General features: G+C 36.1%; 2 protein-coding genes across 9 annotated transcripts in view; one reads left to right on the forward strand and one right to left on the reverse strand.

The window, feature by feature from the left end:
* The window catches only part of LOC132562096 (protein amalgam-like), a 414615-nt gene that overhangs the window by 313300 nt on the left and 86162 nt on the right, over positions 1–15153 (forward strand). The window lies entirely within an intron of this gene.
* On the reverse strand, positions 4305–6867 carry LOC132562059 (uncharacterized). Its single transcript, XM_060226783.1, has 2 exons — positions 6724–6867; positions 4305–5651 (listed from the first exon to the last, which is right to left on the reverse strand). Exons 1-2 carry the CDS (start codon positions 6865–6867, stop codon positions 4305–4307), a joined length of 1491 nt encoding a protein of 496 aa, XP_060082766.1.

Below are 15153 nucleotides of genomic sequence, written 5' to 3' on the forward strand. Positions count from 1 at the left end.
AATATAACCGGTATATATCACGCAACCATGACCAATATTATTTCGTTCCGACATTTAATCGTTCCTGATTTTTACTTCATCAATATAACCGGTATATATCAAGCAACCATGACCAATATTATTTCATTCCGACATTTTATTGTCCTGATTTTTACTTCATCAATATATCCGGTATATATCACACAACCATGACCAATATTATTTCATTCCGACATTTTATTGTCCTGATTTTTACTTCATCAATATAACCGGTATATATCACGCAACCATGACCAATATTATTTCTTTCCGACATTTAATCGTTCCTGATTTTTACTTCATCAATATAACCGGTATATATCACACAACCATGACCAATATTATTTCGTTCCGACATTTTATTGTCCTGATTTTTACTTCATCAATATATCCGGTATATATCACACAACCATGACCAATATTATTCCGTTCCGACATTTAATCGTTCCTGATTTTTACTTCACCAATATATCCGGTATATATCACACAACCATGACCAATATTATTTCGTTCCGACATTAAATCGTTCCTGATTTTTACTTCACCAATATAACCGGTATATATCACGCAACCATGACCAATATTATTTCATTCCGACATTTAATCGCTCCTGATTTTTACTTCACCAATATAACCGGTATATATCACGCAACCATGACCAATATTATTTCGTTCCGGCATTTAATCGTTCCTGATTTTTTACTTCCCCAATATAACCGGTATATATCACGCAACCATGACCAATATTATTCCGTTCCGACATTTAATGGTTCCTGATTTTTACTTCATCAATATATCCGGTATATATCACGCAACCATGACCAATATTATTTCGTTCCGACATTTAATCGTTCCTGATTTTTACTTCATCAATATAACCGGTATATATCAAGCAACCATGACCAAAATTATTTCATTCCGACATTTAATCGTTCCTGATTTTTACTTCACCAATATATCCGGTATATATCACACAACCATGACCAATATTATTTCGTTCCGACATTTTATTGTCCTGATTTTTACTTCATCAATATATCCAGTATATATCACACAACCATGACCAATATTATTCCGTTCCGACATTTAATCGTTCCTGATTTTTACTTCATCAATATATCCGGTATATATCACACAACCATGACCAATATTATTTCGTTCCGACATTAAATCGTTCCTGATTTTTACTTCACCAATATAACCGGTATATATCACACAACCATGGCCAATATTATTCCGTTCCGACATTTAATCGTTCCTGATTTTTACTTCATCAATATATCCGGTATATATCACACAACCATGACCAATATTATTTCGTTCCGACATTTAATCGTTCCTGATTTTTACTTCATCAATATATCCAGTATATATCACACAACAATGACCAATATTATTTCGTTCCGACATTTAATCGTTCCTGATTTTTTACTTCACCAATATATCCGGTATATATCACGCAACCATGACCAATATTATTCCGTTCCGACATTTAATCGTTCCTGATTTTTACTTCATCAATATATCCGGTATATATCACGCAACCATGACCAATATTATTTCGTTCCGACATTTAATCGTTCCTGATTTTTACTTCATCAATATAACCGGTATATATCAAGCAACCATGACCAATATTATTTCATTCCGACATTTTATTGTCCTGATTTTTACTTCATCAATATATCCGGTATATATCACACAACCATGACCAATATTATTCCGTTCCGACATTTAATCGTTCCTGATTTTTACTTCACCAATATATCCGGTATATATCACACAACCATGACCAATATTATTTCGTTCCGACATTAAATCGTTCCTGATTTTTACTTCACCAATATAACCGGTATATATCACGCAACCATGACCAATATTATTTCATTCCGACATTTAAACGCTCCTGATTTTTACTTCACCAATATAACCGGTATATATCACGCAACCATGACCAATATTATTTCGTTCCGACATTTAATCGTTCCTGATTTTTTACTTCACCAATATAACCGGTATATATCACACAACCATGACCAATATTATTTCGTTCCGACATTTAATCGTTCCTGATTTTTTACTTCATCAATATATCCGGTATATATCACACAACCATGACCAATATTATTTCGTTCCGACATTTAATCGTTCCTGATTTTTTACTTCATCAATATATCCGGTATATATCACACAACCATGACCAATATTATTTCGTTCCGACATTTTATTGTCCTGATTTTTACTTCACCAATATAACCGGTATATATCACACAACCATGACCAATATTATTTCGTTCCGACATTTAATCGTTCCTGATTTTTACTTCACCAATATAACCGGTATATATCACGCAACCATGACCAATATTATTTCTTTCTGACATTTAATCGTTCCTGATTTTTACTTCATCAATATATCCGGTATATATCACGCAACCATGACCAATATTATTTCGTTCCGACATTTAATCGTTCCTGATTTTTACTTCACCAATATATCCGGTATATATCACACAACCATGACCAATATTATTTCGTTCCGACATTTTATTGTCCTGATTTTTACTTCATCAATATAACCGGTATATATCACACAACCATGACCAATATTATTTCGTTCCGACATTTAATCGTTCCTGATTTTTACTTCATCAATATAACCGGTATATATCAAGCAACCATGACCAATATTATTTCATTCCGACATTTTATTGTCCTGATTTTTACTTCATCAATATATCCGGTATATATCACACAACCATGACCAATATTATTTCGTTCCGACATTTTATTGTCCTGATTTTTACTTCATCAATATAACCGGTATATATCACACAACCATGACCAATATTATTTCGTTCCGACATTTTATCGTTCCTGATTTTTACTTCATCAATATATCCGATATATATCACACAACCATGACCAATATTATTTCGTTCCGACATTTAATCGTTCCTGATTTTTACTTCACCAATATAACCGGTATATATCACACAACCATGACCAATATTATTTCGTTCCGACATTTAATCGTTCCTGATTTTTACTTCGTCAATATATATTCTGTATATATAATTGTGTTAAAAGATACATTTTTTTAAGATTGTTATTTCTGTGATGACTTTATTTTCGCTTTAGTCGTGAATGGAATACGATGAGGAAAATAGAAACCTTGAAAATACATTTCCTTTAAAAGATTGTCTTCTTTAAAGCAAAAATATCAGCCATCGTAAAACAACATGTAGACGAGCCTCGATCAAAACAAGAAAGCACTAATAAAATTTTAGAAGAGACTGTACATACGCCACATTAATATTTGATTATGAAATGATCAGATTTAAAATAGTGAATAATCGTAACTTCAAGACAGGTATCGAAAGTTCAATGACTAACCAACAATAAATAGTAACATATACATTATATAAATATAAAACGATGACTTCTGAACGCATGTCTCCATCTTGTCAAAACCTAAGGTTGAGACGGGGGATTCCCCTTTCACAACATTTGGATAATAACAACATATCAGAAGTACAGCAGGGTAAGATAAAAAGAAACAGTCATCCCCTTGTTGTTGAGATAGAACGATCTCAATACTCGGGACAAGAATATTAATTTGCAGACTCTGGGCAATCGTTGTATTTTCAAACTAAATATTTTTCCATAATTGTGAAAGTAAAACATTCAACAATATGTAATTATCTCTATTTTCTACTTTCTGTTTTGATGAAAATGGAACATCAGTGTCATCTACTTTTAATTCTATCCCAAAAGTCTATTGAAAATAGATAAAAATAGCTTTACACCAATAAATATTCCAAATAAAGAATCAAAATGCTGATGAAAGTAATAACATGTATAGCGACATTATATTTAATCTATTAAATATAAACATGAGTAGACTAGATAGACCAGGATTATCAAACCACTGTATATAATGTTCGAGGAGTTCTAATAGTTATTGTTTTCAAGGATAACGTAAAATCACGGAAATACGATAACAAAAACAAAATGAACAGAGATATCAATGTTTGTTTCATATGCTCCATTCAAATGCAACAACTGAAAAAAAAATTAATTTAATCAATTTAATGAATAACAAATTAGGATTAATAAACTGTATTAATTAAGAAGATGATATATTTAATCTAACATACATGACCCTATGTGATAACAAATGCCATCAAAATGAACACTGTCTATTCATGGTCATATTGTGTATACTAATGATAAACCCAAAGAAAAGCATGTGTAGTCTAACTAATATCCCATTTTGATGACGTTTAACAATCCGTGGACTCCTTCAAACGATGTGGCTCATACAGAATCGCTCGCACCTCTGGACCTTTCACTGCTGGTATGTTATTGAATGTCGTTTGTTTCTCAAGTCCGGGTTTTATAATGCCATGTGCATCTCCCGTCTCTGGGAAAGGATCATACATGCCAACTGGTGATTCAACATGCGCTGGTATCGCAGCAAGTCTCGGCGGTCGCGAGACTTTAGGTTTTCGCGCCATTTTCTTAGCATCTTCGAGAAAATTGTGAATGTATGTATTGTCTGTATTACTTACACGGTTGTCGTATATGGTGTTGTATTCGATACGATTTACAGAAGGAGAGACGTCGCCCGAACTATCATTTCCGGGATACGTTATACTGTCCGGGTAACTTTTCAGTGGTATGTCCCAGAGTGTAATAGGATGGCTAGCAGCCTTGGATGGATAGCGCAGAAAGGAATGATCCCGGTCACGAGTTTTTGGTATGTCTTGTGGTCGTAGTGGGACAACCGTTGGACAACTAGCGATGTCACTAAAAGGCACTCTGTGGTCACTTATCGCTGTCGATGGAATGCTTAAACTACTAGCATCTACCGATTTAGTTGTTCCGTTTAAAGATTCTTGGGGTAACACTGTCATTTTACTTCCAACAAGTGAAGATGACGATCCAGTAGATGTTGATTTAGTAGGGCGACTTTGTGGAAGTGGAGAGGGTGGTTTTAATACACTTAAATCCGTTTGGACATTTGCCGATTTAAACCTCCGTTCTGGACTACTCATAGCGGAAGTAGACGCGTCCATTTTCGTCATTACTATGGGAGCCGTAACTTCCGGATTGACTTGCATCGGTGCGACAGCTCTAAGAGTTCGTTGCGTTCTTTCGGATGATGTGTATGAAGGAAACGGCGACACATTAGATGTTAAAGAGCCTCGTCTGTCAGTTATGGTTCCAATTTCTTTAGTTGGCATTTCTTCCTCGATGCATTCATACTGTGTACCGAAAGTCTTGGACTTGGGTGAGGGGTATATGACACGCTCTGTGACATCTTCATACTGGGTCCCAGCAGCCCTGATCTTCGGTGTTGTATTGATCCGTTCATATTGCGTGCCAGCGGTCTTAGCCATCGGCGTGTTGAGACGTGTAGAGTGCTTTCCCGAAGATGACGGTATCAGTATTGGAGCTGCGTCCAAGGAATGATGACTGTCTACACTGACCAGTCGCATTGACCTGGGTTTTACTTCATTAACTTTGTACCCGTCCAGAGATTCCATGGATACTACGCTCTTTGTTCGTTGTTTCCTACTGATATCATCTTTTCTTGCATCCCTTTCCATAAAGACGCTGTCCATCCTCTGAAATGTTAAGTATGTTGTAAACAACAAACTATCATGACATGAAAGCTAGTACAAAAATATAATAATAAAGAGAAGAATATCACTTCATTGATAATTTACGTTTTTCAAAATAGCAGTCAATACTGTAGTATTGACGCCACTTCGATTTAACGTCACAATGCACACTGCAATATTTACAATATTGATCTTTTGTTAACCTCATGATTAACATGTAATTGATATGTTTAAATTTGTATAGGAGAAGATAAACACCTCCTGTCAAAGTTTATCTTTTCAAACTTTGATTTGATATTTCCAATATGTCGCCGATAAACATGAAACAAAAACAAGAAACGACCAATATGTGAACATCGATGAAAATAGGAGCAGATCATGAACAAAGAAAGATTCCTAAAAAAGTATCAAGAATGAATGGCCACGTGTTCTGAAAGAAGAAGCGTCTTTTGTTTCATCGACGACACCCGCGAGGTAAATCTTAGCCAACCCAAATCAGTAATGCCATGTTCTCAAATGAGTTCGGGGTATACAACAACAGAATGAACACTCTAACTACCGAGCATCATACGAGTCCAGCTTCATATCGCACAAAGAATTCTTAATGAGACCAATGACGACCGTTAAATTTGCTCATACATTTTCATGAACTTGTATTTCTTGAAACCCTGTGTTATGAGTATGTCCGTCAGTTGAAGACATCTTGCACGAAAATGGTGCTATTGTGTACGTTTTCCCGTGCTATATCACGAAACCGATACAATATTCACTTTCGATTAAACAATATCGAGTTTCTAATCGTTTGCTTATTTAGACCTGATTATAGTTTCCTCTTTGTAACCGATATGTTTTCATTTTGATGCCATAACGAAAATCTAAGTGTAAAACAATCATAACATGTACATTTGGCAGTTTTTTGTCAGTATGTGTAATTAGGGTATTAACTTATCAAAGTACTATTGCAATTTCTGGATATTATATATAAAGCAATTATTATGGCTGCATTAATTTGCCAAAACGTGACATTGCGCTAAAATTAAGTACGTTTCCAATATAAGGTAAAAGAGAACAGTACCCTTTTGTCGAAAACTCTTTCCTCGCCTCGCGTCTTAGCTCCAACAGCTGTCTCCTCGAAGCAGCAGCAGCGACAACAGCAGCAAAGCAACACTGATAGCAGCAACAATAGCAGAAAGGCCCCAGCAACGATGGCTATTAGCATCCAAAGGTCGAGACCGAGGATCTTGTCGTCAGCCGCGTCTGTTGGAAACAAGATTTCAGGACAACTCCTTCAAATAACAATAAACATCCTGACACAGAAACCAAGAAACAAAGCACATGAAGTGGTAGGGCTTCCAGAGATTTTTTGCAGTTATAGCATTAATATATAAAAAAAAACTAATGTTCACATCAGCTCCAACAGATTTTACATATTAAAATAGTTAAAATATATCCTTCAGAAGTTTAACATTTCAACAATGTACTGCAAACAACGGCCTGATTTCCTTATTACAATCTACACCACCAAAGTAGAGAAGGACCAATGTAAAGTTACCAGTGAATGGTTATAAAGCTAATTCATTGAGACCTTGACCAGAGTGAGGTGCTGACGTGATAAGGTAGAAAGCTATGGTAGAGTATGAAAGCCCTAATCAATAGCCGAGGTCAGAAGTCTTTTGTATGTTTTATCTTAAATCTGACATCGTTGCGGTAACAAGATATATCCAGTGTCGACGGTGACAGAATTATAAATTTATTTGATTTTATCCGACCGTGTTTAGTAAAATGCTGCTTAAAATATACAATAATACTCAGTGAATCAGATTTTTTCATTTAATATTCATGCGAGTTTGACGAAATAAATATTTTGTTTCCTTTTACAAATTTGTTAATCTTGTTCAGTGATTCCATATATGATTAAGATACATTTCACTTTTCGCTCCTTTAATGTCACTTGCAAATGAACTAAAAAATGAAGCTACGCTTATAAAAATCCGAGTTTTGGGACATCTCGTCCTTAATCTGACATTTTAACTGATGCTTACCGTTAAGTGTGGTTGCTGATGGTGTCGTCGTGTGTTTTGAATCGGTTTTCGCCGGGATATTATCGGTAGCTGCCGTTGGTGATGTCACAACAGAAGCCACCAGATGTGCTGTTGTTTGTTGAGATTGTCGGCTTGACTTTGTCGTTGATGACATTTTAACGTTAGATACAGCATGGGTGTTAGGGACAGGGTTTGACAACGTTTGACCAGGTGCTGCTACGTTCCCTGTGGTTGGAGCATTTACGGTTGGCAGAGTGGTTGTTGGCGTGGTAGTCACCGTGGATGTCGGACCAGTGGTTGTAGTTGTAGTGGTGGTGGTAGTGGTTGTGGTTGAAGATGCAGTCGTGGACGTTGTACTTGTTTTGGTGGAAACCGTAGTGGCTGTAATAGAATTATTTCATCCTCTATGAAACAAGCATTTTCATGCGCCATTTTGTTATGTCATGACCCAAAAAATAAAAAAGACTTGTTGATCTATAACACAAAAAAAAAGAAGTAAAGTCATGCCATAAGCTGTATCGCGTATACTCCCTTAATTCATATTATGGTAAAACATTCAAGAAATGAATTTAAGTTCATCCTTAAATAAAGTAACAATCTCATCGTCATTTATTCAAAAAAGTTGTCTGTGGTTAGGTCAGACACACTTCCGGCCAATCAAAAATACTTAATTAACTGATAAAAACACTTTTTACTAACGTTGTGCTTCAGTGATGACGTCGAGCCAGGGTAAGCTTGCAGGACCAAGACCACAATCATTGACGCATTGCACGTGTATCTGATAGTGTGTAGACGGCTGTAGACCCCGGATGACTCCTGTTAAAGTGTTCTCCCCTGTAACATTGGTAGACATTTCTGTGCTATTCCCTGCCATTCTATATGTCAATCTGTAAAGGAACCAATATTACTATTTAACAATACATATTGATATCTGATGATGTGCTATAATATAATCAATATAGATAAATAATTAAGATCATAAAACATTGTTCACAATATCTTCTAATTTAACTAAACAGCATACAAACTAATTGTCAAAATAAGTATGTCCACTCTACATGATATGTTCAATTTTGGACAAAATCAGCATTTGCTAAAGACACGTTGGCCATGTCTAAAATGCTTTATTTATAAAGGACGAGAGTCGATTGAGACTGCAGCTTCTGTAATAAGTTTATTTCTCTCCATGAAGACACTTTAAGTTCAGCTGAATATATCTTTTTTATGTAGTATGATATTCAAAACTTCTGTGTTGACTCGTACCAAAGTAAGACAAGTTGGCTTCCGCAAAAACAGGGGAGATTAAAATTTGAAATGTACTATACTACTTGCCATTTTGAGTGCCGTAACCAGACCTTTCAGGGTTATATAGGGTCATCAACTTCCCATGTATAACATCACCATGTATATCATATAGATCACTGGCAAGCTGTCCCTGTTGGTCGAGTCAGGGTATCATTCCAGATGAAGTTAAAATGGCTTTTTCATTAATGAGTATACATCTGATGAAATCTCGTAAGTCTAAATATATAGAAAACAAAACTTGCACATTGTACAGTATAGTGAGAATGATAACACTTACGTGTAGCCTAAGATATTTCCGTTCTTCAAAAAAAGATTGAGCGTGTCCCACTGCAAACTGATACTGTCATGTGTCTTGGACACCATGTGAAACTTGCCCGGAGCAGCTCCTGGACCTAAAAAAACAAGGGGGAATATCCAGGTAGTATGTTTTCATCGGTTCCACACACAATATATATTTTTTAAAAGTTAGAGACGACAGATATAGAGTTATGACTAAATTGGCATCAATAACAATAACTGAACGTGTTGTTTAGTTGTGGTACCGTATAGTGACATGTTGTTTAGTTGTGGTACCGTATAGTGACATGTTGTTTAGTTGTGGTACCGTATAGTGACACGTTGTTTAGTTGTTGTACCGTATCGTGACACGTTGTTTAGTTGTGGTACCCTATAGTGACATGTTGTGTAGTTGTGGTACCGTATAGTGACATGTTATTAGTTGTTGTACCGTATAGTGACATGTTGTTTAGTTGTGGTACCGTATAGTGACACGTTGTTCAGTTGTGTTACCGTTTAGTGACATGTTGTTTAGTTGTGGTACCGTATAGTGACATGTTGTTTAGTTGTGGTATCGTAAAGTGACACGTTGTTTAGTTGTGGTACCGTATAGTGACATGTTGTTTAGTTGTGGTACCGTATAGTGACACGTTGTTTAGTTGTGGTACCGTATAGTGACATGTGGTGTAATTGTGGTACCGTATAGTGACACGTTGTTTAGTTGTGGTACCGTTTAGTGACATGTTGTTTAGTTCTGGTACCGTATAGTGACATGTGGTGAAATTGTGGTACCGTATAGTAACATGTTGTTTAGTTGTGGTACCGTATCGTGACACGTTGTTTAGTTGTGGTACCGTATAGTGTCATGTTGTTTAGTTGTGGTACCGTATAGTGACATGTTGTTTAGTTGTGGTACCGTATCGTGACACGTTGTTTAGTTGTGGTACCGTATAGTGACATGTTGTTTAGTTGTGGTACCGTATAGTGACACGTTGTTTAGTTATGGTACCGTATAGTGACACGTTGTTCAGTTGTGTTACCGTTTAGTGACATGTTGTTTAGTTGTGGTACCGTATAGTGACATGTTGTTTAGTTGTGGTACCGTATAGTGACACGTTGTTTAGTTGTGGTACCCTATAGTGACATGTTGTGTAGTTGTGGTACCGTATAGTGACATGTTATTAGTTGTTGTCGGTTCCACACACAATATATATTTTTTAAAAGTTATAGACGACAGATATAGAGTTATGACTAAATTGGCATCAATAACAATAACTGAACGTGTTGTTTAGTTGTGGTACCGTATAGTGACATGTTGTTTAGTTGTGGTACCGTATAGTGACATGTTGTTTAGTTGTGGTACCGTATAGTGACATGTTGTTTAGTTGTGGTATCGTATAGTGACACGTTGTTTAGTTGTTGTACCGTATCGTGACACGTTGTTTAGTTGTGGTACCGTATAGTGACACGTTGTTTAGTTGTGGTACCGTATAGTGACATGTGGTGTAATTGTGGTACCGTATAGTGACACGTTGTTTAGTTGTGGTACCGTTTAGTGACATGTTGTTTAGTTCTGGTACCGTATAGTGACATGTGGTGAAATTGCGGTACCGTATAGTGACATGTTGTTTAGTTGTGGTACCGTATCGTGACACGTTGTTTAGTTGTGGTACCGTATAGTGACATGTTGTTTAGTTGTGGTACCGTATAGTGACACGTTCTTTAGTTATGGTACCGTATAGTGACACGTTGTTCAGTTGTGTTACCGTTTAGTGACATGTTGTTTAGTTGTGGTACCGTATAGTGACATGTTGTTTAGTTGTGGTACCGTATAGTGACACGTTGTTTAGTTGTGGTACCCTATAGTGACATGTTGTGTAGTTGTGGTACCGTATAGTGACATGTTATTAGTTGTTGTCGGTTCCACACACAATATATATTTTTTAAAAGTTAGAGACGACAGATATAGAGTTATGACTAAATTGGCATCAATAACAATAACTGAACGTGTTGTTTAGTTGTGGTACCGTATAGTGACATGTTGTTTAGTTGTGGTACCGTATAGTGACATGTTGTTTAGTTGTGGTACCGTATAGTGACATGTTGTTTAGTTGTGGTATCGTATAGTGACACGTTGTTTAGTTGTTGTACCGTATCGTGACACGTTGTTTAGTTGTGGTACCGTATAGTGACACGTTGTTTAGTTGTGGTACCGTATAGTGACATGTGGTGTAATTGTGGTACCGTATAGTGACACGTTGTTTAGTTGTGGTACCGTATAGTAACATGTTGTTTAGTTGTGGTACCGTATAGTGACATGTTATTAGTTGTGGTACCGTATAGTGTCATGTTGTTTAGTTGTGGTACCGTATAGTGACTTGTTTAGTTGTGGTACCGTATAGTGACATGTTATTAGTTGTGGTACCGTATAGTGTCATGTTGTTTAGTTGTGGTACCGTATAGTGACATGTTTAGTTGTGGTACCGTATCGTGACACGTTGTTTAGTTGTGGTACCGTATAGTAACATGTTGTTTAGTTGTGGTACCGTATAGTAACATGTTGTTTAGTTGTGGTACCGTATAGTGATGTGGAGTTTAGTTTTGGTACCGTATAGTGACATGTTGTTTAGTTGTGGTACCGTATAGTAACATGTTGTTTAGTTGTGGTACCGTATAGTGACATGTTATTAGTTGTGGTACCGTATAGTGTCATGTTGTTTAGTTGTGGTACCGTATAGTGACATGTTTAGTTGTGGTACCGTATCGTGACATGTTGTTTAGTTGTGGTACCGTATAGTGACGTGTTGTTTAGTTGTGGTACCGTATAGTAACATGTTGTTTAGTTGTGGTACCGTATAGTGACATGTTGTTTAGTTGTCGTACCGTATAGTGACATGTTGTTTAGTTGTGGTACCGTATAGTGACATGTTATTAGTTGTGGTACCGTATAGTGTCATGTTGTTTAGTTGTGGTGCCGTATAGTGACATGTTTAGTTGTGGTACCGTATCGTGACACGTTGTTTAGTTGTGGTACCGTATAGTAATATGTTGTTTAGTTGTGGTACCGTATAGTGATGTGGAGTTTAGTTTTGGTACCGTATAGTGACGTGTTGTTTAGTTGTGGTACCGTATAGTGACACGTTGTTTAGTTGTGGTACCGTATGGTGACATGTTTAGTTGTGGTACCGTATAGTGACACGTTGTTTAGTTTTGGTACCGTATAGTGATACGTTGTTTAGTTGTGGTACAGTATAGTGACACGTTGTTTAGTTGTTGTACCGTATAGTGACATGCTGTTTAGTTGTGGTACCGTATAGTGACAGGTTGTTTAGTTGTTGTACCGTATAGTGACATGTTGTTTAGTTGTGGTACCGTATAGTGACATGTTGTTTAGTTGTAGTACCGTATAGTGACATGTCGTTTAGTTGTGGTACCGTATAGTGACGTGTTTTTTAGTTGTGGTACCGTATAGAGACATGTTGTTTAGTTGTGGTACCGTATAGTGACACGTTGTTTAGTTGTGGTACCGTAAAAGTTTGATGACTTCCCTGAATTTCTAAAGACTGTTCTACTGGTGCCTTGGTTTTCATGCTTCTTTCTGATACCCTGATAACGATTACGTTGATAATATATTTGTAGTTTGTCTGAAAAATCGTTTGATAGGTATAAAATCTAGTTTTAAACTCACGTGCTTTCGGGGCGTTGTACACGAACACTGGCGATCGTACAACTCCTAGATTAGTGAAAGCCTCCACAAACACGTTGTACTTAAAGTTCGGGTAAACTCGAACAAACGACTGGTTTACGTAGTTTCCTGTGTTATTTCGGTTGTTGTAGATTCGAACCGGACTGACTGAGTCGTAGTGCACCATCCAGTTTAAAATGGAACATCCTGATGTAAAATTAGCTATGCTCCAGGTTATTTTGGCGTAAGATCTGAAGAGTTCAGCTTTGGTGTTTGTCAAACTCAAACAGACTCCTGCAAAGGAAGTTATTTGTAAAGTAAACAATATTTCACATTTGCGTGTGTTATTTTCACGTCTTTTCTATCAATGTTGTACATTACACAAGAAATGATAACATTTTTGTTAATTAACACAAACTAAAGTTGTCGTGGATATTTCCTCTGTACATCCTCCCGGTGTTAAACGCGTATACAGTGAAACTGTAATCCATTGAAGGAGATTAATTCATTGATAATATACCATTTGTTATTGCGACAATATACTTAAGACATACATGTATTCGAAATTTCCGTTTTGTAGCAAGTTTGCGAAATTATCGAAAAAGTATCATTCAATCATATAATTGTTGTTTAGCATCCCATTCCAACATGTCATTCTCGCGCTGATTAACCTCTAAGGAAAGGAAATCGCGTGCTATAGAAATTTAGTTTACGGTATTTCGTCGAGACAACGAGAATGACAGATATACTGGAAGGTACTAGACAAAACAACGCAGACATTCATAAACGTGTTTAATCGTATGTGTCAATTCTTTCTCGTCAAATTAAAATAGAATCAAAAAGAAAATACTAGATACACATTTCTTACATTATACCACAGATTGGACAAGGATATTACACGAAACGAAACATCAAATATTAGCATTGATGTTATCTGTTTTAGTACATAGCATAACGTTTTAAATGTCCTTGCTTGCTTCAACCATGTATATTATGTCTTCTATAAATAATATTGATATGATTTTGTTCTTCTGGGGGAAAAATGCAGATCTGAAAACTGATTTATACAAAATCCAGCATCCTCATAGTGCGGACAACCAGATAAATTAAGAATCTTTCTTCAAGTAGAAATGTCGATAAATACTGAAAACCTTGCAAGATATCAAATGAATTGGAGCAATTCGCAATTTCCGGTACCAGCTCACTGAAACTTACATAGCGACACAGTCAATGTAGATGTTAAATTCTCAAGTACTTATATCGATCATCAATGTATTTCTCCCTTAATCAAGATATATATAAACACGTAGAAAAAACATAAAACAAATTATTCAGTAATAGAGACATTAAATGATATCATTCATGTAGTTAGATCATTTCAATTTTCTCATAAGAAAAGTTCTAAGAATTCCTCCTCATTGCGTGCCTATTAAGTTAATACTGCATCATCGTACATGGAGGTCTTGGATTTTATACAAAATTAAGTCTCCCATGATATAAGATTATTCGAGTGGCTAAATGGATACCGCGCGTGGCTCACGTGATCTCTTTCACTCATTCCATCATTCAGTCATCTATTGGTCGGTACTGCGTCCAGTGTTCTTAAATTCGTGTTCTGTTATTTCAGTCATTGTTCATGTTGCAGAAATATAAATTCATGAAACTCAAAAGGAAATTCTTTTAATTAAATCCGTTGGGTTTGTATTGTTATAACAGAGCCAAGAAAAGTTTATTTCAGATAACGAGCAGTAAGTTATTTTTAGAGATACAAAACACTCAACAGAACTTTGCGCTGATGGTGATGAAACAATTTAGTTTTTTTTCCGAGTTTGCTTTTCCAATGAACAAATTACAAGCAAAGCGAAGAATACCTGACATTTAGGCCATACTCCACTACCGCTCTATATGGCGGACTGAAAATCTCATTTGTTTTGAAAGTCAACAAGATAAAAACGGCGAAAGATTTGTCATATTTTTTGGGAGAATTGAAAATTGAAATCTTGTTATTACTATACAAACCATGAATGACAGGGAGAAGGATAATTCCCAGAACTAGTGTTCCAACTAGACGAGATGGCAGAAAACCAATTGTTAAACACCTCCGCTCCACCTTCATTTCTGTCGTTGGTACTATAACCACATATCCGATATTCTCCAATGTACAAATCAGTGAAATCCAACAGAAGCGTTCTGCAGT

The sequence above is a fragment of the Ylistrum balloti genome, unplaced genomic scaffold, assembly GCF_031769215.1.
Source record: "Ylistrum balloti isolate Yb309-2 unplaced genomic scaffold, AGI_CSIRO_Ybal_v1 Utg371338, whole genome shotgun sequence".
Classification (NCBI taxonomy): domain Eukaryota; kingdom Metazoa; phylum Mollusca; class Bivalvia; order Pectinida; family Pectinidae; genus Ylistrum; species Ylistrum balloti.

Bases quoted from the DNA above. Each gene is read 5' to 3' on its own strand.
- LOC132562059 (XM_060226783.1), bottom strand. From the start codon at position 6,867: ATGCTAATAGCCATCGTTGCTGGGGCCTTTCTGCTATTGTTGCTGCTA. The intron at 5,652-6,723 runs GTACTGTTCTCT...TTAACATTTCAG, and splicing joins AAAGAGTTTTCGACAAAAGG to AGGATGGACAGCGTCTTTAT.